Source organism: Dromiciops gliroides, chromosome 1, assembly GCF_019393635.1.
Source record: "Dromiciops gliroides isolate mDroGli1 chromosome 1, mDroGli1.pri, whole genome shotgun sequence".
Classification (NCBI taxonomy): domain Eukaryota; kingdom Metazoa; phylum Chordata; class Mammalia; order Microbiotheria; family Microbiotheriidae; genus Dromiciops; species Dromiciops gliroides.
In genome coordinates, this window is record NC_057861.1 from 734,711,489 (window position 1) to 734,732,041 (window position 20,553).

At 41.5% G+C, this 20,553-nt stretch overlaps 1 protein-coding gene across 3 annotated transcripts in view; it reads left to right on the plus strand.

Moving 5' to 3' along the window:
- Nucleotides 1-20,553, plus strand: part of ADAMTS9 (ADAM metallopeptidase with thrombospondin type 1 motif 9) — a 195,145-nt gene that overhangs the window by 90,566 nt on the left and 84,026 nt on the right. For all 3 annotated transcript variants that reach the window (XM_043979758.1, XM_043979759.1, XM_043979760.1), the window contains 8 exons: nucleotides 192-356; nucleotides 2,495-2,659; nucleotides 5,713-5,832; nucleotides 9,621-9,722; nucleotides 9,883-10,050; nucleotides 10,307-10,576; nucleotides 16,801-16,962; nucleotides 19,730-19,906. In XM_043979758.1, coding sequence (XP_043835693.1) covers nucleotides 192-356; nucleotides 2,495-2,659; nucleotides 5,713-5,832; nucleotides 9,621-9,722; nucleotides 9,883-10,050; nucleotides 10,307-10,576; nucleotides 16,801-16,962; nucleotides 19,730-19,906 — 1,329 coding nt within the window. The remainder of the gene's footprint in view (nucleotides 1-191; nucleotides 357-2,494; nucleotides 2,660-5,712; nucleotides 5,833-9,620; nucleotides 9,723-9,882; nucleotides 10,051-10,306; nucleotides 10,577-16,800; nucleotides 16,963-19,729; nucleotides 19,907-20,553) is intronic.

Consider the following 20,553-nt stretch of genomic DNA (forward strand, 5'->3'; position numbering starts at 1 on the left):
TGCCACCTAGCTGCCCCTGATCTTCCCAGTCTGGTTCTATCATCTTGACCAGGCCACTTCTTACACTTCTTACTTTTATTTTATTCTTTACAATAGACTTTTTTTCACTAAAGATTGGCCAAAAGTTAGGACTTCCTGGAGAACTCAATTAGGGAGAAAGGCCCTCAATTTCTATTTCTGTTTTCTTTAAGTGCTCCAAGAGCTGTGATAGCGGAACGCAGATAAGAAGAGCTATCTGTGTGAGTCCTCACAATGATGTCTTAGATGATAGTAAATGCAGACACCAAGAGAAGTTCACCATCCAGAGATGTAATGAGTTCCTTTGTCCACAGTGGAAAACAGGAGACTGGTCAGAGGTAGGACTGTGAATGGATGAATGAATGAATGAATGAATGAATGAATGAATGAATGAATGAATGAATGAATGAATGAATGAATGAATGGATGGATGGATGGATGGATGGATGGATGGATGAATGAATGAATGAATGAATGAATGAATGAATGAATGAAAGATTTAGTGAATCGATGAAAAGAATATTCAGCATTTGCTGTGTGCCAGATACCATGCTACATCCTGAGAATACAAATATAAAGGTGAGACAATCCCTGTTCAAAGAACTTACATTATAATATGAAGAGATAGCACATATAGATAGGGGAATGAGGGCCAGGGAGGGGTATTTGGATTTGGTAAGTCAATAGGAGGATAAATCTACTCATTGAGGGTTAGACTGACATTTCCTTTCCAGTATTGATTTGATTAGGGCTGCAGAGCTTGGTGTGATGGGGTATGAGTTGTGGCCGACAAAAAGATGACTGGGGTGTAAAATCAAGCATGGTTAGGAAATGCTAGATACAATAGGTCACCAATCAAGATGGTGTGAATCCCAGGAAGAGAATTCTGGAGCAGATAGTGTTAAGTCCCCTGGGGGCCTGGTCTTTCATCTGGAGGGTACATCAAAACCATGGTGGCCCAGCTCATCCACAGCAGCATTCTAGGCTGTTGACACTCACCCCCATTTTTGTCTTCCTACTGAACTCCAATGAATCTGGAAGAGAGTGAGGCTGATGATTTGTACTTCACCTCACTTAAATCCAATTCATGTGCAAGTCAAGACAGCACTCATTCACGATATCATTGGCCTTCTTCAAAAAGAAGGACGAACAACAACATCAGAAAAGTAGACGATGACCTGGATATAAAGTGAAGCATAGTTGGGGCCTGTGAGGGAGATACATTGAGTCATCAAAGCCTTCCTCTCTCTGATTGATAGATAACACAGTCTTTCCCACCCTTAACACAACATTCTTTTATCTTTTCCCCCTTTCTCACCTGAGCAACTACCAGATGCAAGTAGACATTCTTAACCTTGGGTCTCCAAACTTATTTTGAAAATTAGGTTCCATTATAATCTGAGGCACTTTATTCTATACATTTAATAAATATTATTCTGAGAATGGGTCTGTAAGTTTCATGAGATGGCCAAAGTAGACCATAGTTTAAAAAAAAAAAAAAGGTCAAGAACCTCTCATCATCACATGATAAAGTGGCATAATGAATAGAGCACTGGCCCTGGATTCAGGAGGACCTGAGTTCAAATTCAGCCTCAGACACTTGATACTTACTATCTGTGTGACCCTGGGCAAGTCACTTAACCCTCATTGCCCCATATAGAGATGCAGAGACAGAGATAGACTGACATTAGGGGCCACTGAATCCAACCCCCTCATTTTATTGGTGAACAAACTGAGGTATAGAGAAGTTAGTAGAAGTAGCAGATAGGGAAATTTATGCTTGATATAAGGAATAACTTTGTAACAACTAGAACTACCCAAAAGTCAAATGGGATGCTTTGGGACATGCTGGATTTCCCCTCACAGGAGAAGGTCACAGTCCCCGCTGGATGGATATTTGTAGGAATGATGATTCTTGTTCAGAGATATGCTATACTTGAATGGCCCCTATGGGCCCTTCCAACTCTTTGTTTCTGTGTTCTTAAGCCACTAAATTAGAATCACCTAATCTTCTTTCTGGTAGGTATACCACAAAAAAGGCAAGAATTTGCTGAATAAAAATGTAAATACATAGCTTTCACTCCTAAATGGTAGTTATCCTATAAGTGCAAATTTCATTCGAAGATCCTTGAAGGCAGGGCTGTTATTCATTTTGTCTTTGTACTCCTCAGTGCCTCGCATGGTGACCCACATATAAATAGGGTGCTTAATAAATGGTTGTTAGTTTGGATTGAATTGGATATGGGACAATTATCTATTCGCTGGACATTTCAGCTGCTTAATTAAAACAAAGAAGCTATACTTAATATACTATATAATTTTATTTTTTAAAGTGTGCTCCCACAGTGACCAGGCTGTGTGGGGAGGGAACAAACGGACTTGGGAAGGGATCCGGTCTCCTCACTCCCACCCCCAAAGCCTCATCCAGGAATAACCTTGCTTAACATTCATTCTGTCCTGTGTTTCTCCCTTGCAGTGCTTGGTCACTTGTGGAAAAGGGCATAAGCACCGCCAGGTCTGGTGTCAGTTTGGCGAAGAGCGGTTGAATGATCGACTCTGTGACCTTGCTGCCAAGCCCGAATCAGTGCAGACCTGTCAGCAACAGGAATGTGCATCCTGGCAAGTAGGGCCGTGGGGACAGGTATTTTAAATGACAAGGTTCTCGACTATGTTCTTTTCTCTCTAGATAGAAGCTGAGAAGGGACGTGCCATTGAAGGGGATTAACCATGTCCCCAGCATGCCGTGCATGGACTGGAACTGGTCAGCAGTCAGGCAGACCTAATTTAATTGGCAAAATCATTTTGCCCTCATACTCAGTGCTGCTGTTTCTTTTGTGGTCCATCCTGGGGCTCCCAAAGCCAGCCAGAGCCCATAAGCAGTGAGCCGGATTAATGCTAGAGGTCACTCTTCCTGAGGCTTTCTTACAAATATTATATGGCATGTCTACTACGAGAAGCAGCTCAGGGTGGTGGGGAAGGAGGCTGGCCTTAGAGGCAGGGACACATCCTACCTCTGTCACATTCCAGATCAGTGATGCTGGGCAAGTCACTTAATTTCTGAGTGCCCCAGGCAACTCTCTTAGAATGTATTTGCACTGGTGGAAGGAGTTTCCATGCCTGAAACTCTCTTACCTTGATGAAATTGCAGCTATGCAACAAAAGCCAATAAATATAAACAGTGAGAAGCAAGTAGTGATGTAGTGACTAGAAGGCCTTAGGAGATCTGGGTTCAAATCCTATCTCTGACACATGCTGGCCCTATAACCCTGGTCAAATTGTGTAAATTCCAGAAAACCCTCTAAGACCTTAAGTTACAAATGAGCTGCCAATCTGGGTTAATGGAGGGATTTCCCAAAGCAGAATTTCCACCAAGTAATGAAATCAAAAAACTTGCCACCACCACCCATCCACCTCCAACATTACCTGCTATACCAGATACCTGTAAAGGTTGGAAAGATTCAGAGGGAGGCTTCCCATGGGTGCTGGGCAGAGCCTCATGGAGGAGCTGTGAGAGAACATACCCGAAGGTCTGTACAGAAGAAAACTCTGAGCTGACTTTTCAATCTGCAGGTGTCCTTCCTGAGGAAAGACTATGAGACATTTATGTTCCAGGCATATGGCTGTGACTCAGAATCCTGCCAGTACAGACAGGACAAGAGTGGAGTTCATTTGTGTATAAACTCACAGTGATCATGAGACTTAAAAGCCCAACTGTGTGTGCTGAAGTCCTCGTCATCAGTTAAACAAAAAAAGAACAACAACAACAAAAAGAATTTAATCTCATCATAATAGGTTCTTAGTAAATGGTTGTTGGTTGAGATTGAATTGGAGATGGTCCAATCATATGTGCACTATTCATTGCAGCAGTTGAATTAAAATAAATAAGCTATACTTCATATACCATATACTTTATTATTTTTTAAAGTATGCTCCAAGACTGGGCAGGCTGTATGGGAAGGGGACACTTGGACTTGAAGAAGGGATCAATTCTCTTCCCATACTCTGACTCCAAATACAAATTTTTAGGGTTTTTTGTTTGTCTGTTTGTTTGTTTGTTTTTGCAGGGCAATGGGGGTTAAGTGACTTGCCTAGAGTCACACAGCTAGTAAGTGTCAAGTGTCTAAAGTCAGATTTGAACTCAGGTCCTCCTGACTCTAGGGCTGGTGCTTTATCCACTGCACCATCCAGCTGCTACCCAAATTGTTATGTTTTAAGGCATTGGTGTCAGATTCAAACAGAAAGAGATGCCTGTGCCTCCATATTGACTTAGAAAACCCCAAATTAACATTACCTAAGTTGTATTGTATTTTTATTTATTTTTGTTAAACATCTCCCAATTACATATTAATCTGATTGGGGCATCATCTAGTGTTTTCCTAAATTTGACATCTCTTTCTAAAGAACTTTGAGAGTTGATTTAGGCTGGGGCATCTTAAACTTTTCCACTTTCGACCCCTTTTTATCCAGGAAATTTTTACACCAAGTTTTTCATGATCCCATAAGGGGTTGAGACCCATGGTTTAAGATGCTAAGATTTAGAGCATCTGGCTATTTCCAGGCAAGAGACAATCTCCAAAGGACAGCTCTTTCTTTGAATATCTCCTTCATCCAGGCATTTGAGTGGCTTGTCTTTGTACTTACCATCACTATGTGGAATCACTCTTACCGCAGATTAAGTAGAAATAACTGTTTTCAGTGGGAATCAGATGGTTATGTGTTTATTAAGGGTCTATTGTGTCCCAGGAACTGCTCTAAGGGTAGTCGTGGTAAGCACAAAGAATGAAACTATCTCCACCTACAAGAAGCTTACATTCCAATATGAGAAACAATTGTACATAAAGATACTTACAGCATGATTATAAATTTAACAAATACACTTAACCCTCATTGCCTCACAAAAACAAAACAAAACAAAAAAATTTAACAAATACAAATATCTGCAAAGCCATCAAGCACAAGATAGTTTGGAAGGGAGGAATAAGCAAAATCAGGAAAAGCTCTTGCAAAAGATGGGACTTAAACAGGATCTTAAGGATACGATGAAGTGAGGCAGAGGGAAGAGGAACATAAAAGCTTCTTAGGAAATTCATTCTTCCCTCCCACCTCCTCTTACCCAACACCATCACAGCCATCTGTTCTTAAAATCACAGACCTAGGACCGGAGCATCTAATCCAAGCCCCTTCATTGTTCTCTAGATGAATTCTAGGGAACCTTTTCTAAATACATCCCTTTTTTATGTATACTCTATATTAGAAGAAGCTTTTAATGCCTAAGCAAGAGGGAATAGAGAAGAAGAGTCATCTAATTTCCAAATGCCTGCTTTGTCGATTTGTAAGACATTTGGGGTGTGGGGTCTAAGAACAGCACCACGCAATGCTGTCCCATTTTCTGAATATGTGTCCATCACAACTGGATTTCGTTATAACCTGTCTTTACCAGACCAGCTCTACCTCACCTCACAGTGTAAAATCCATTCTTCTACCTGGTTGAGTTCTGAGTCATTTCTCTTTCTCCACTGTCTCAAATGACCCAGCTAGTCACCTGATTTTGCCCTATTTGCACAGGTTCTAGCCCCTTGAGTCCCTTGAGTTGTAGGGACTTTGCCCCTTTTCCTTTGTTTTGTGGAAGAGGTTGAGGAGAGAGCCTTGGCTGAGGTCTCTTTGCCCTTGTTTTTGTTGGTTTTTTTCCTCCAGTGCAGTGTTACTTGTGGCCAAGGCTACCAGATGCGAGCCGTCAAATGCATCCTTGGAGCTTATTTGTCTGTGGTGAATGACAATGAGTGCAATGCAGCAACGCGACCAACAGATACCCTGGTAAGAAGACATTTCAGGGAAGCTGCTCTGTCTCTCATGGGGCTCGTTCTCTGGCCTTGTGCTTCGGACACAGAGCCACATAATCCCAGTCCTCCTGGTCTCACCCTCCCCCGTGTTTGCTCTGGCTGGGTGTGTGGACAGCTCAGCACATCTGGATGGTTGGCTCAGTTGCCTGGAGATTTGGGCCAGGAACTGAGACCAAATGAAATGTTAATTTGTTTCAGGTTCTACTATTGTGATGTTGTAGTTTTATTCTGGTTGAGTTAGTATGTATGACATAATGTCTAGGGTTGTGGTGTCAAACTCCAATATAGAAACAGGGGCCGCTTAAGCCGCAGACTGCATGTTGACTTAGAAAACCACCTATTAATATTATTTGGATTCCACTGTATTTTTATTTACATTGTTAAATATTTTCCAATTACATTTTTATCTGATTCAAGTGGCCTATGTTTGACATCTCTGGTAGAGAATGGTGCATTCAGAGTCAGGAAGTTAAGTTCAAATCCTGCCTGAGACATTTAATAGTTATGTCCCCAAACTAAGCACTGTGCTATTGACAGTGAGATTGCCTGTTCTGATGCTGAGCACAAGAATTCAGGAAATGAATGGATAAATGAGAAAAGAAGCATTTATCAAGCACTTACTATGGACTAACTATGTGCTAACCACCAGGAATACAAAAACAAGACCGTCCCTGGCCTCTCAAGAAGCTTATCTTCTAATAATATAAAGGAGATAGAATTAAAAGGGTTTTTGAGGATATACATATGGAAACATGACTTGGAGAGGCTAGAAAGTGTCATGTTAAGCTTGGGAGTAGGCAAGATTGGATGACAGTTTATATCCTAGAGCCCAGAGACCCAGAGAGAGCAGATTTCAGCAATAATAGCTAACACTTATCTAGAACTTCAAAGTTTAAAATGTTTTGCATCTATTATTTCATTCAAACCCCACAGCAACCCTGGGAGAGGGGTGATATTATTTTCTGTGGGTTTTTGTTTTGTTTCGTCTTGTTTTGTTTTTTGCATGAAAAGAAAGAGGCCAAGAGGAATTAAGTGACTTATAGCTAGGGTCATACAGCTATTAAATGTCAGAGGCAGGATTCAAACTCATATTCCTGACTCCATAGCTAACACACTACCCATTATTCCACCTAATATTTCTCATTTTTTATCTTTCTGCTTTATCTAATAATTTAGATTTTAAACTAGACAAATTTACTTTTAGTACATGGAAACTCCCTCCTGTTCAGGAACATGTTGGATGGTGTACCAGATAAGACCTCCAGAAGGAGCCCCTACCCTCAACATTGGATATTGGTCATGCCCCTTGTCTCTTTTTTTAACTCTTCAGTATGGAACATACTATAGTGTGTAATGGTTTTCTGATCACAAGTCAGTCTGTAAGAGGATGATTACAGAGAAAAAAATTTGAGACTGAAAATTTGATGGACTGTTTTAGACCAACTCAATAAAATGGAGCAAATTCCATTCTAATTCAACTTTTGGAATCTTGATGTATGTAGAATTTTCTGAACATAAGGAGGAGGCAGTGGAAAAATACTGACATTGGGGTCAGAGGACCTGAGTTCAAATACAGCCTCTGGTATGCATTATCTGTATGAACTCAAAAAAGTGTCTTAACCTTTCTATATCTCACTTTCCTCATCTGAAAAATGTATAAGTTGAACTAGATGGGTTCTAAGGGTCCTTCTAACTAAATCTGTGGTCTTATGAATTTGAAGTATATTACCCATACTTGCTGAATCCATAACTTCTTGACCATGTACCTAGTAAAGGGACTATGTCTGACAGTATATATATATATATCACTTTCTACACCTGTAGGATCCCCATCATCTCCCTCATCCAAGAGGAAGGACTTCTTCCTCTATTCTCTAGGCCAAAGATTTTCATTGCATTTAACTTTTGGATCCCTCCACCCGTTAGTTTCTGTTGCATAATTATAGTCATTGTCTATGCTGTTCTTTCATTCTGCTTTCTTAATTCTGTATCAGTTTATATAAGTCTTCCTATGATTCACTGAATTTTTCCTACTTTCAACATCTTTCCTTCTGCTTTCTCCTCTGCCCAGAGTAGGTCCCTATTCATCTCTGTTTGATGAAGTTCTATCCATGCTTTGGAAGAGTCATGCATTCTCTCCATTTTTTTTTACAATTGGCTCCCCAAAGTTATCCTTTTGCATTTTCAGAAAGCAAGATGCTTGATCAGCTTAGCAGATTCAGGCCTTATTATGGGTCCTCTTTTTTGTAGTATGTGAATAGCAACTGGCCTCCACTATGAACAACTTGTCAGGAATAGCAATTTCATCCACTTATAACATGGAAGAATAGAGTATCTGTGGAATAATCTTAGTCCTAGACTGAATTGGTTGTGAGAAAATATTAACATGTTCCTGTTTAGTGGCTGGAGGAATCACCATCTGATTTCTCCTTAATGAACAGAGTAATTGAATTTTAGATACAGAAGACAACTGAGATATATGAACCCTTGTCATTTCTTCAAAAGGAAAACTGAGGTCTAGTGAAGTGATATTGGTTTACTTAGACTTTGACATTGATTTGGATAAAATATGTCATCCTATTTCAGTAGAAAATATGGAAGTAGGTAGGCTAGTAACAGTACAGTTAAGTTGAACTAGGACTGGTTAAATGACTTTACCCAAAGAATTGTCATTCATTAATCATATTACCTGGGAGGGAATCTCCAGTGGAATGTCCCAGCCACTTTGACCCTGTGCTGTTTAACATTCTTATCAGTGACTTGGATAAAAATTTAAATGGCATTCTTACCAAATTCAAAGATGACACAAAGGTGATACAATGGATGAAGAAGTCAGGGTTCAAAAATGTCTCAAAAGGCTAGAACATTGGGTCAGTCCACTGTGATGAAATTTAATGAGGATAAAAGTATGAATGTAAAAAAATCTTAGCCTCAAGTTCAAAAAATCGACTTCGCAAGTACAATATGAACAAGGAATGGCTATATAGCATTTAGCTGAAAAAAATCTGGGAGTTTAAGTGGATTGTAAAGTAATAATGTATCAACAGTATGATATGGCAGCCCTCAAAACTAAGGCAACCTTATGCTGGATTATGAGAAGTCTAGCATCCAGGAATAAAAAGCTAAGAGTCCCTCTGCATTCTGCCATGATCATCCACAGGTAGATTCTAGGGCTCGAGTGTGGGAGCCCCATTTCAAGAAGAGCCTTGATCAGCTGCAGAATATCCAGAGTTGGGCACCCCAAATGGTACAGGATCTTGAGTCCCTGAATGAACTAGGGATGCTTAGCCTGCAGAAGAGATGAGTTCATGGATAGGGGTATGAGCACAGCCTTCCAATATTTGATTAGTTATCAAATGAGGACAGAATTCTCCTTGTTTCATTTGGCACCAGAGCACAGAAACAGGAACAGTAGGGTAGAACAGGTAGACTGAAACCTGATGTCAAGAAAAACTTGCTAACAACTGGAGCTGTCCCAAAGTAGAATGGGCTGCCTTGGGAGGTCACTTGGTGAATTCCACATTATTAGAAGGAGTGATTTAAGGAATTATTGGGCGTCTTGTAGAGAGGATTCTCATTCATGTAGGGACTGGGTGGCCACAAAGGCGCAAACCAATTCTGAAATCCTGAATGTGTATGAAGAGCCTGGCCTGAAGTCACACAAGTTGTTAGTAGAAGTCTTGAGACTTTCCAAGATTCCTCTCCTCCATGTGTTTCCATACTATAGCCACCCAAACTTACATTTGCTCATTTCTTGGACAGGACTGTGAATCAGTGCCTTGCCAACCTTCACCAGCTGCGCCAGAAGCAAGAAGAAGTGCTAATGTTCAAAGAACCCAATGGAGATTTGGATCTTGGACTCCAGTAAGGAATTGAATGAATGCCATGAAGAGGTGGGGGGCAGGGGAGAGATGATGAGTAAAGAGTGACGGATGGGACGCTTTTTTTAGATGTGAGCATTAAAACTGGGCCCCTGCCCAGTGAGAGAGTTTCCATAACACATCTTTATGTCTTCCAATCCCAGTGCTCTGCAACATGTGGAAAAGGAACCCGGATGAGATATGTCAGCTGTAGGGATGATGAGGGCTCGGTGGCAGATGAAGAAGCCTGTTCTACCCTCCCTCGGCCATCAGCAAAGGAAGTGTGTGCTGTTACCTCTTGTGGGCAGTGGAAGGCCTTGGATTGGAGCCCTGTAAGGAAGGGAATTATTGATCTGGGGCTGGGGCGATTGGGGTTGAGTAGAGGTGGTGGTGGTGGTGGCATCAAAATGGTAGAGGGCCCTGTTTCATTTAATAATAGTTGGATTTATTTTGTGATTTCCCTCCCACCACCATCATGCTGCTTGTCTGTGTATATGCAGTACCATTCTTCCATCTTCACAAAATGCACATTTTCTTCTATATGTGACCATATGACGGCCATATTTCCTTTCTGAATGTCCATCACAGTGCTCCGTGTCCTGCGGACAAGGTAGGGCAACTCGGCAGGTGGTATGTGTCAACTACAGCAACCAGGTAGTTGACCAGAGTGAGTGCGATGTGGATTATATCCCAGAAACGGAACAGGACTGCTCCATGTCACCCTGCCCACGCCATAATCATGACCGGGACGTACCCCAACATCCCTTCCAAAACAAGGACTATCGCCCCAGAAGCTCGAGCCCCAGCCGCACCCATGTGCTTGGTGGCAATCAGTGGAGAACCGGACCCTGGGGGGCAGTAAGTATTCACAAAGGCATTTCTCTGTTTCTTTGGTCCAATTCTAGTGAGTGGAATCTGGGGGAAACTGTGTTGAAACATCAATGGAGTACTGCTCTGGCCTCCGTGCAATAGCACCGGTACATTTTGATTTGATTTAGACAAACTATAAAAGCAGAATTGTGGGAGCTGGTGCCTGGCCACGTGATAGAGTTTCCATGCACCTATTAAACTGCAATGACTTTAGGGACATAATTCCTGTGGAGTATCGAGCTTTCTGCTGTAAGATGAATGTTATGATCTGATGGTCCACAGGGGGGATATTGGGACTGTGATTATGATAGACCCTCCAAGAGACTGACAGCTCTGATCTGTGGGGAAATTAAGCAGAGAGGGAAACTTTTATAGAAGGAGAGTTTGAAATGAAAGCAATTTTCTTCCTTGCTGTCTTCAAGATGAATGCACTCTCAAAATGACATAGCTGGCTATGGAATTGGAGGAAAATTATTACCCTGGATTAGGAGGTAAATGCTAGTGTAGCTAATGTGATTGGCATGATGAACAGGTAAATTAGCAAGAGTTTGCAAGAATCTTTAAAACCAGCAAAGAGAAATGGGCCTTGAGGAATTCTCTCTCCCTCTCTCTCTCTTTTTTTTTTCCACCAAAAAGTAAATGATGAGGTGAAAATACCAAGAAACTGCTTCATTTAATTGAGTGATACATAGGCTTAATGGAAAATGTAATGATCCCAGCTATTCCCCGACCCTGTGTAAAGACAGTAGGAGCTTACTAATTGTTATGCTTGTTGTTCAGTCATTGCTGTCATTTCTGACTCTTCATGACCTCCTTTGGGGTTTTCTTGGCAAAAATACTGGAATGGTTTGCCATGTTTTTTTCCAGTTCAATTTACAGATGAGGAAACTGAGGCAAACAGGGTTAAGTGACACATGCAGAGTGACACAGCTAGTAAGTGTCCGAGGCTAGATTTGAACTCACAAAAATGAATCATCCTCACTCCAGGCAGGGCACTCTATCCAGTGTGCCATCTAACTGCCCAATTGTTATGCAATTGCCTTTTAAAGAAATGATTTCTTATTCATTCTTTCATCTCCCTCTTAATAGTCTTAGCTAATTATTTCATGGGGTAAGGAGCATAGGACTTCAGGAGGAAAGGTGTCAGTTTTCCACTATGGATATGAGTCCACAAATTGGTTTTATTTTCAGGGGGAAATATTTATGTCTGGAAGGACTGTATGTACCAGCCTTTGATCTTCTTCCCTTTCTTTCCTCCCCTTTTCTCTCCTCCTCCCCCCCCCCTTATCTTTCTTTTCATAGGTCATAAAGGATTTAGGCTTTGAGGGATTAACGAGTGGCTAATGGAGATAATCTCTGAGTGCCCCATGATTCTTCCTGTTTCCAGAAACTCAAAACCCATACCCATGCATTGTCGTGATAGCTTTTTAATGCTTCCCCAGAGAAAGATGCAATTATTATTTGGGACAACTTCGGCCACCTTGTCTTCCTTTCAGGATTAAAAACCTTGGGTCTGGGCACTGTTCCAATTCCTTTAGGATTTGGTCCATCGACTCTTCCAGCGTTGACCAATCCCATTCTTTCCCCTTTGTGCACAGGAGCTTTAGGCCTAACTAAGTAAAGCTATCCAGTCTTGGCTTGACACACCTGCTTCACTCTGCTATTTAAGACAACCAAGTGTTCATAAAGCCTTTACAGACTAAGCATCTGGAGTCACCAATGAAGTCTGGCTGGAAGTCCATTTTGTAAGGGATGAATGAACGGTTTGCATCTTTTTTTTAAATGAATGCAGAAAAGGAGTCTTTGTCTGCAACTCTCTTGCAAACAGTGCAGCTCTCCAAAGATGTATCCTTCTTGTCAAAGGATCAGTTGGTGGAATGACAGTGTTCCCTTGTACTTCCATCAGTCTTACTTGCATTTAAGTGATGTGGAGAGAGTGGCAGAAAGGTGGTTTTTTAATGTAATCGCCCAACAAGGACAAGAAGCTTGCTAGCAAAAGCACAGGTGTTCAGATAACTGAGCACCTTGAAGTGTCAGGAAAGTTCTGGCTGATGGGGGTGGGGGTGGTAGATCCTGAGGTTCCAGAGTTATGGTGGATGGCCAGTGGAACGCCAGATAAAACTGTTTAGAATTGTAAGCATAGGTTTAAATAGCCATTTGGTCATTGGTGTCAATTCTCAATTCTGAATTCATAAATACTCAGAGAAGTAGTATGGTAAGAATAGTAGACCAGCCTTAAAGTCCAGAACAGATGGATTCAAGTCCTGCCTTTGACACATATTGGCTGTGTGATCTTGATCTTACCTTCAGAGCACCGCAAAGGGACTCTGTAAGACAGGAGTTACTGACACTAATAAAATCACAGGTCAAGGACTAAATAAACCCCCGACAAAAGAGTTAAAAATTTACCAAGTATTTGTCTAGGAATGGGCAGAGTAAACTCATAAAAAGAGCCTGGTTTTGGAGTCAGGGGCCCTCAGTTCAAATCTCAGCTCTGCTACCAGAAATGTCAAGGGACATGCTCAGGGCCAACCCAGATATTTCAGCAGGCACTTGATTTCTCTGGTTCATCATCAGTAAAATGATGGGGTTGCACTCGATGTTCTCTGCCAGCTCTGAACCTTTGTGCCAACACTGTTCTAGACACTGAGGAAAATGGGGAGGAAACAGCTGGCATGGTCATTGCCTTTGAGAACCAGACAGCCTTGTTGGAGAAATGAGTTTAGGGAACTAAAACAACAGGAGAACTCAACAGAGTTGTGTATAATCAAGGGAAGAGCCATACAGGCAAGTGACAGATTTAGTTTAATTTCATCATAAAGGCTCCAACTCAATTTTAGTGAAGTCCTACAGAGCTGAGTGAGACCCAGAGACATCAACCAATTGGCTCAGGATCACGTATCACTTCAACATTTAGCAAGTATTAATTAACTGCCTACATGTGTCACAAATATAGGAAAAACTGGAAATCTGTTTGCCTTTCAGTTTCCAAAGACAAAGGAATCTCTTGTGACATATATCCTCGGGGATCAGAATTCATACCAGATTACCTGGGGTTTATAACGAATGAAAGGAGGAAAAGAGAGAAGAAGAAATGAGAGGGGGGAAGGAAAGGACAAGAGAAGAGGGGAGGTGAAAAGAGGAAAGAGGAAGGAAGGAGAGAAGAGAGGAGAGGACAGGGGAGGAGAGGGGGGAAGTAGAACACAGGAAAAGAGAAGAGAGGAGGGAGGGGAAGAGAGAGGATGACGAGAGAAGAGAGAAGGTGAGGGTGGAGGAGAGGCTAAGAGTGGAGAGTGGAGGGGAGAAGATCAGAGGAGGAGAGGGGAGAGAAGGGAAGGGGAAAGTGGAGGAGAGGTCAGGAGGGGAGGGAAGAGAAACTGTACTATGTGCTAGGGATATTATGAAAAGTAAGACTCATTTCCCTCAAGGGAGAAGACAGCACATCTAGGGAGTGTTGAACCAGGAAGGGTATTTTAATTTGTAAAATTGCAATGGACGGGAAGACAATAGCAGCCAAACTGGTGAAGGGGGCATTTGGTGGGTGGGCTCATTTCCCACAAGCAATGACAAAGTTAATTAAGTTGGTTTCTAGAACTGGCCAAGGTGGGGGAAGTGTCCGAAAATCACAAATGCCAGTGTTTTAAAGGCTATCCATAGCACATATACAAGAATCCTTTGGGGGGTATAATATGGGATTCATGTCAATTGAACAATACAAACACACAAACACATTCATATACATTTGATTAATTTCCCAGAGAAAAATACTAATTTGTTGCACATGTAAACTGGTGTTGGAGATAGCAGTGTAAAAACAAAAACAAACCCTGTTTGACCATTGTAGCTAAGGACTGTGCTTCTCAACAGCAGGTGATGGCAGTGGGTGAGAGGACCAGGGTGGAAAGGGATGACAATGTGAGATGAAGCTGGAGGCATGATATTTGTTGTTTTGAAAGAGTAGCATTTGTTTGGAGTTAGATAAGGCTTGAATACTCAATATCTGAACAAAGACCTCAAAGTCATTGCTGATTCAACTCCAGGTTTGCAAGATCTTGGGAACTGGGTTGCTTTTGTGGCAGATGGTTCCTTTATAGGTGAACTGGGCTAGTTTGAACAGGGGGAGTTAGCAAACACACACAGAGTTTAGAAAGATAAGGAAATTATGCAAAGGAGAAAATATTCCTGAGATACAGATAAAATGAGAAAGCTCTGCAAAGACAGCATGGGAAGAAAGTTCCTATAGTGCATTGTTGTGGCTGTGAAAAACTTGAGAGGAAATAATGAAGATTCAAATGTTTCTGGAGGGAAATTTGACCTTATGAACCTGACTGAAACACACTGAAGAAGTGAAAATGCAATGAGCTACTACTATGAAACCTTGGGAAAGGGGTGGAAGCCAGGTGCTCACAGGAATTCTATTGGAGGCTCCTTCACCTGCTCATTGACTTACACCTAGAAGGGGCCTTTGGGGGTCAACAAACCCCTTTTTTACAAAGGGGAACACTGAATCCTATTGACATCAAGTGATTTGCTCAAGGTCACACAAGTGATAAGTGGCCGGGTAAGGATTGGAGCCCAGATTCTCCAACTCTAAAGCCAGAATCTCTGGGTGTCTTCATGTGATCTCTGTGGCAAGCAACCCTTTCTCCCCACAGTTAAGTAACTTGACATTGAAGTTTCATTTCAATCACTAGATAGTCACCAAGTGCAGGACTTGGCCCATTGGTTGTAAAGGAAGTTGAACAGTGGGGAAGAGAGCAAAACCAAAATTAATACTTGGAATTTTGAGTGGAAAAATCTTTTTTTCCCCCTTAAATCTCACCCCTGTAAGGGGCTAAAATTGTAGCTAAACTATCTAAAATCTAATGAGTGGTCGCCAATAAATTATAAGCTTTAGCAAGAGTATTTAAATGTTTAAGTATTTCTTAAAGAGCATTAGGATCAGAGAGAAAATTAAAAATCTAACTATTTCTAAGAGACCCTATCTTCCGACCCACCATGGCGAGGTCAGGAACCAAAAGAGAGAGAACTCCTACCCCAGTGTCCACTTCCTACTTCATGTCCGCCTCCCAGAAATGGGAGGCTCCTCGAGTTAGACAGTACTCACGAGCAAACATCACTTCCTGACGCTAAGGACCTTGACCACATGGCTTGCCCTCAGAGGCCTTCACCTCATGGCAGAGCTTTTCTACAGTAAGTTTCCAGCAAGTGGCGTCATTCCAATCATTACACCCCGTTGATCTTTCAGAAAAATGCTGTGAAGATGACAGGAAACAATAAATGTAATTATGTTTTGAAAAGAAAAAAATATGTTCTTTCCCTCCCCCCACTTTACAAAAATGCCCTTTTTTATCATAGTCATTTCTGGTTAGAGGCTTCTGCCTGCACCCCACACCTCTAAGCACACACTCACATACATGTACACATACACTCTCTCATATATATACTCTCACACTCACATACTCACACATCCATCATCTGACTCCTCCCATGTAGTAAAGAAAAGCAATTAAGCAAATGCAATTCTCGAGCTCCATTGGCCACATCTGATCAGGACTAGGAGGGCATGGTTCTGCTACCTTCTGTCCTGGTCAGTTCAGGGCACTGCATTTCGGGAAGAAGTGCTTTAATGATTAGATGAGTAGTTAACATTTGAAGAAACAAGCATGAACAATATTGGAATCAGTCTCTTCACAAATGTGCTTAAAATACTGCCAAAGAATGTTTGCTTCAGTTAGTATTCTTCATTTGAGTACAAAATGTACTTTTCCATAAGATCCAAGATCTTAGCCATGAAGGGACCTCAGAGGTCATCTAGTCGAACCCTCTCATTTTACAAATAAGGAAACTCAGGTGGTAAGTGATTGTATGCTAGTTTCATTTTTTATTTTTCCAGGATCCTTATTGGGTTTTCAGTTACTCAGAGTGAGCTGTTAACCTTTTCACTTACAGTTGTGCAACTGTTCTTTGAATGCCTGCTTCCTTTATGTCCAAATTGCTTAAAGGTTTAGCAAAAGTATAAAACATGCTTCCTGCCCTCAGGATGCTTAGAGTAACTCAGTAGTACATAGACTACAGTGGTTTTCCCCATGATGGCTTCTCATCATTTTGTCAGTTTTCAAGATACTCTTCATCCCGTTAGTTCATCACCTGAAGTTAGCTCTTATTGGTAACAAGGGACTTCAATTAATTTTTTGACTTGATTTGTTCAGTGCTCAAGTACATGTGCTGGTGGGTTCCAACGGCGAGTTGTTGTCTGCCAAGATGAAAATGGATATGCTGCAAATGATTGTGTGGAGAGACTCAAGCCTGATGAGCAGAGATCATGTGAATCTGGCCCCTGTCCTCAGTGGGCTTATGGCAACTGGGGAGAGGTGAGATTACCTACTGCCTTCTTTTTATTTTGTTTATGGAAATGGTAGATTTTGTGCCAGCCATTCCAGGCTGATTGTCTCATTGCTGGTTTGATGGGGTGGGGGAGAAGGTGGGGAGACAGACTCAGGGGGGATCAGGACCTGGGATTTCATTCATGCAGAAACCTCCCTTCAAAGAAGTGCTCTACACTGATGCCTATTGACAACTCCTGTCATTTATCTCCTTACAAAGCTGTCTAATGGGCAGGCATTAAGAAGTTAAGTTACTTGCCCAAAGTCACACAGCCATCTTCCTGACTCTGTGGCTAGCTAAATCTAATAAACTATGCCACCTTTCCTATAGGTTATATATTTTAAATGAGATTAAATATATATGTATGTGTATGTGTGTGTCTTTGTGTGTGTGTGTGTGTGTGTGTGTGTGTGTATAAATTCTGCCTCTGGCTTTTACTAATTGAATCTAATTGACCAAGTATTTGTCATTATTGTTCTTATTAAATCCGTTGATTTGGATTGTTAAGGCAGTAATCTTGAATTATCAGCTATATTTCTGGCTCTTTCAGGAAGAAAGGGCAGCCAACCACTTGTGGCCTTTTAAAGGTGTTTTAATGGTTAAATGAATAATTAGTATTTAACATATGAAATCACTCACTGAAGCAGTATTGACTTTTGCCTCATTATTAATAATTATTCCCAGAGTTTATTTTCTTTAGGAAGTAAATGTTTTTTTTTTCTCAAGTCTTCTTTTCATTTGAGTATTAAGCCTACTTTTTCACTGAACCATGGATTCTCCTGATCCTCATCTGAGGGAATAATCCTCAGAAGCCACCTACCCTATCACCTCCTCATTTTATAGATGAGGAAACTGCGATCCAGAGAGATTAAGGAACTTGCCCAGGGTGTCACAGGAGGAAGGGGCAGAACTAGCATTTTGACCCAAACCCCCTGACTTCCAATCCATCTCCTTTCATGCAGTGTGCTGCTTCTGTTCACTGGTTCCCTGGGTTCAGAAAAGACCCAATATTCTGAATTTGGAAAGCTTTAATGCATGCAGTGCGATTATTCCCATCTGAGCTGTGTATTACTCTTTGGAGTGAATAATTATTAATTCATCTTCTATTTTTTAACTCCTTAGCTGTTGTTTGTTCCAAATTCTAATTTGTTGGGCCATGAAGTTTTTCTTGAAGTAGCTAAACCCATTTTAGCAACTTTTGAACTCACAGGCTAGAACAAAGAGACCATGTTCCATTATTCTCTCGTCTTAACTAAATTTTACATAGTAAATATGAGGATTCAGGGTTGGAAAAACTATGGAAAAGCTCACATAAAACCCTTTGAGCCTAGTGGGTACACCAATCCAAATACTCGCCTCGCTAAAATCATGTGTTTATGTTCAGTTGTGTTAAACATGTAACTAATAGGCCACAAGCAGAAGTCAAGATTTTGGTTGGCTTCCATCATCTCACATTGGCAGACTGTTAAGAGAATATACAAGGAATTCCTGCTTGCTGTTGTTTGTACATGCTGCCAGCTTCCCTGAACTCCTTGGAGAAGTCAACCCTTCTCTTACATGGCTCTCTCCCCTGGGCTTCTGCTATTGCAGAACCACCCATAAGAGTGCAGGGTTGTGCATGATTTATGTTGCTATCACCAAACCAGAGGATGCAATTTCTGTGGGAGGCCTGACTCCTGACATCATGGACATTTGGGAAGTGCAATCTCTTTGCACTCTTGTCCAAGAAACACAGTTTTGTTCCTGTATCAAAAGGCTTTGATTTTTTTTTTCAGAAATCAGAACTTCCCCTCACATTCCCACCAACTTGCTTATTCATCCTTGCAGAATGTCGTATTTATTTAAGGAAATGGAGGCAGGTTCAAAATCTTTTGATAGAATCCTAAAGAAAATATTAGAGACTGCAACAAGGAATACTCCTTGAAATATTTGGCAATTCTTAGATTTGTCTGCTTAGAATATTCTTACATAGCCTTAGATATTTTTGTACAATGCAAAGAGGCAGTGCTCTGGAGTTAGAGGTCCCGAGTTTGAATCTTCTCTCAGGCACTACCTGTATGACCCCTGAGCAACTCACCTCCCTTAATCTTACTTCCCTCATCTCTACACGGAGGGATTTGGATCACATGGCCTCTGAGGCCCCTTTTAGCTCTGAATCTAGGATTCAATCACACAAAGTCTCCCTTCATCTTTAGTCAGATGTTTTTCTGTTTATGTAGACCTCAAAGGAAAGGCAATGAACCGGAATGAGAAACTATTGCCCGTAGTACTTTATACTTAAAGAATTCCAATTCTCCTTTCACCCCTGCTGGTAGCAACCACTTTCATGCTTGAGGTGCCATGGTTGGGGAAAAAATACCATTATCTGGTTACCAACATGCTTGTGATGGTCCTCTCTGAATTTAGGTCGCCTTACCTGTAGACAAAAATCCCAGAGTTATTCTAGGGAGGATGCACATACCTTTCTAATTTGGCAGGACCCACAAAAGCCTGTGTTTGCTGCCCTTGCCTTCTGGTCCCTAGGTCACTTCCATACCAAAATGAGGCATTGGTGTAGAACGTTGATGGAAATTACCTACTATAGTCCTTCATATTCTCCTTTCAAAGTAGCAACCTATTTATCAAACACCTCCCCATCTTCTGTTATAATGGGATTCCACTGTAGCTGAGAAATTGCCAATACCAAAAAAAGAAGAAAAGCCTTCCAGCCCCTTTTTGTTGCAATGATTTTCACCCATCTCCACTGTCTTTCAGTGCACCAAGGCATGTGGTGGAGGAACCAGGACTAGACTGGTGGCTTGCCAGCGTCCTGATGGGGAAAGATTTACAGACCTGAGCTGTGAAATTCTGGATAAGCCTCCAGACCGTGAGCAGTGCAATACTCATTCTTGTCCTCAAGACGCGAGATGGAATTCTGGCCCGTGGAGCTCGGTACGGCCCTAAATCTTAATGTTTGTTCGTTGGTGTCTAGATGCTCCATAACCCATCTAACTAGACATGTCCTGTGCTGTGATCTGTGGGGGAAAACCACTGGGACAGATGCTGTGGTGTGTCTGCCTGAGCTTCTCTGATGATAGACTGTTTATGGTGGAAGGAATGGTATCCGCCAGGTCACTGGTGTCTATTGGATGCACCAGAGAGAGAGAGAGAAATGAACAGTTGGGTTACCTTCCCCCTGTTTGGCTCAAATGGGCAAGTACACTTCATAAAAGACTTAGCTAAAAGCAAAGAAGAATATAGTCTACAATTTTATATGTATAGACCATGCCCAGTAGCAACTATGGGATGTGCATTTCAGGGTACCTCAAAGATCTTTGATTTCATCAGCACAAACCCACCTTCTCCTTTCCATGGATGTAGACTAAGAACCCCATGCATACTTTTATAGACAGTTTCATGAACTGCTTTGACCCATCCACCCACCAAAAAGCCATCATCTGGTTAGCCAATCCTTTGATGATGAATCTCTTGTGGTATATTAAGGAGGGAAAAAACCCCTTTGGTTCTGGCAGGCTAAAAACGAGCTCAAAATCCTTCTTTGGAAAAGCTAAATATTGGCAGTTTTTGTTCGAATATAT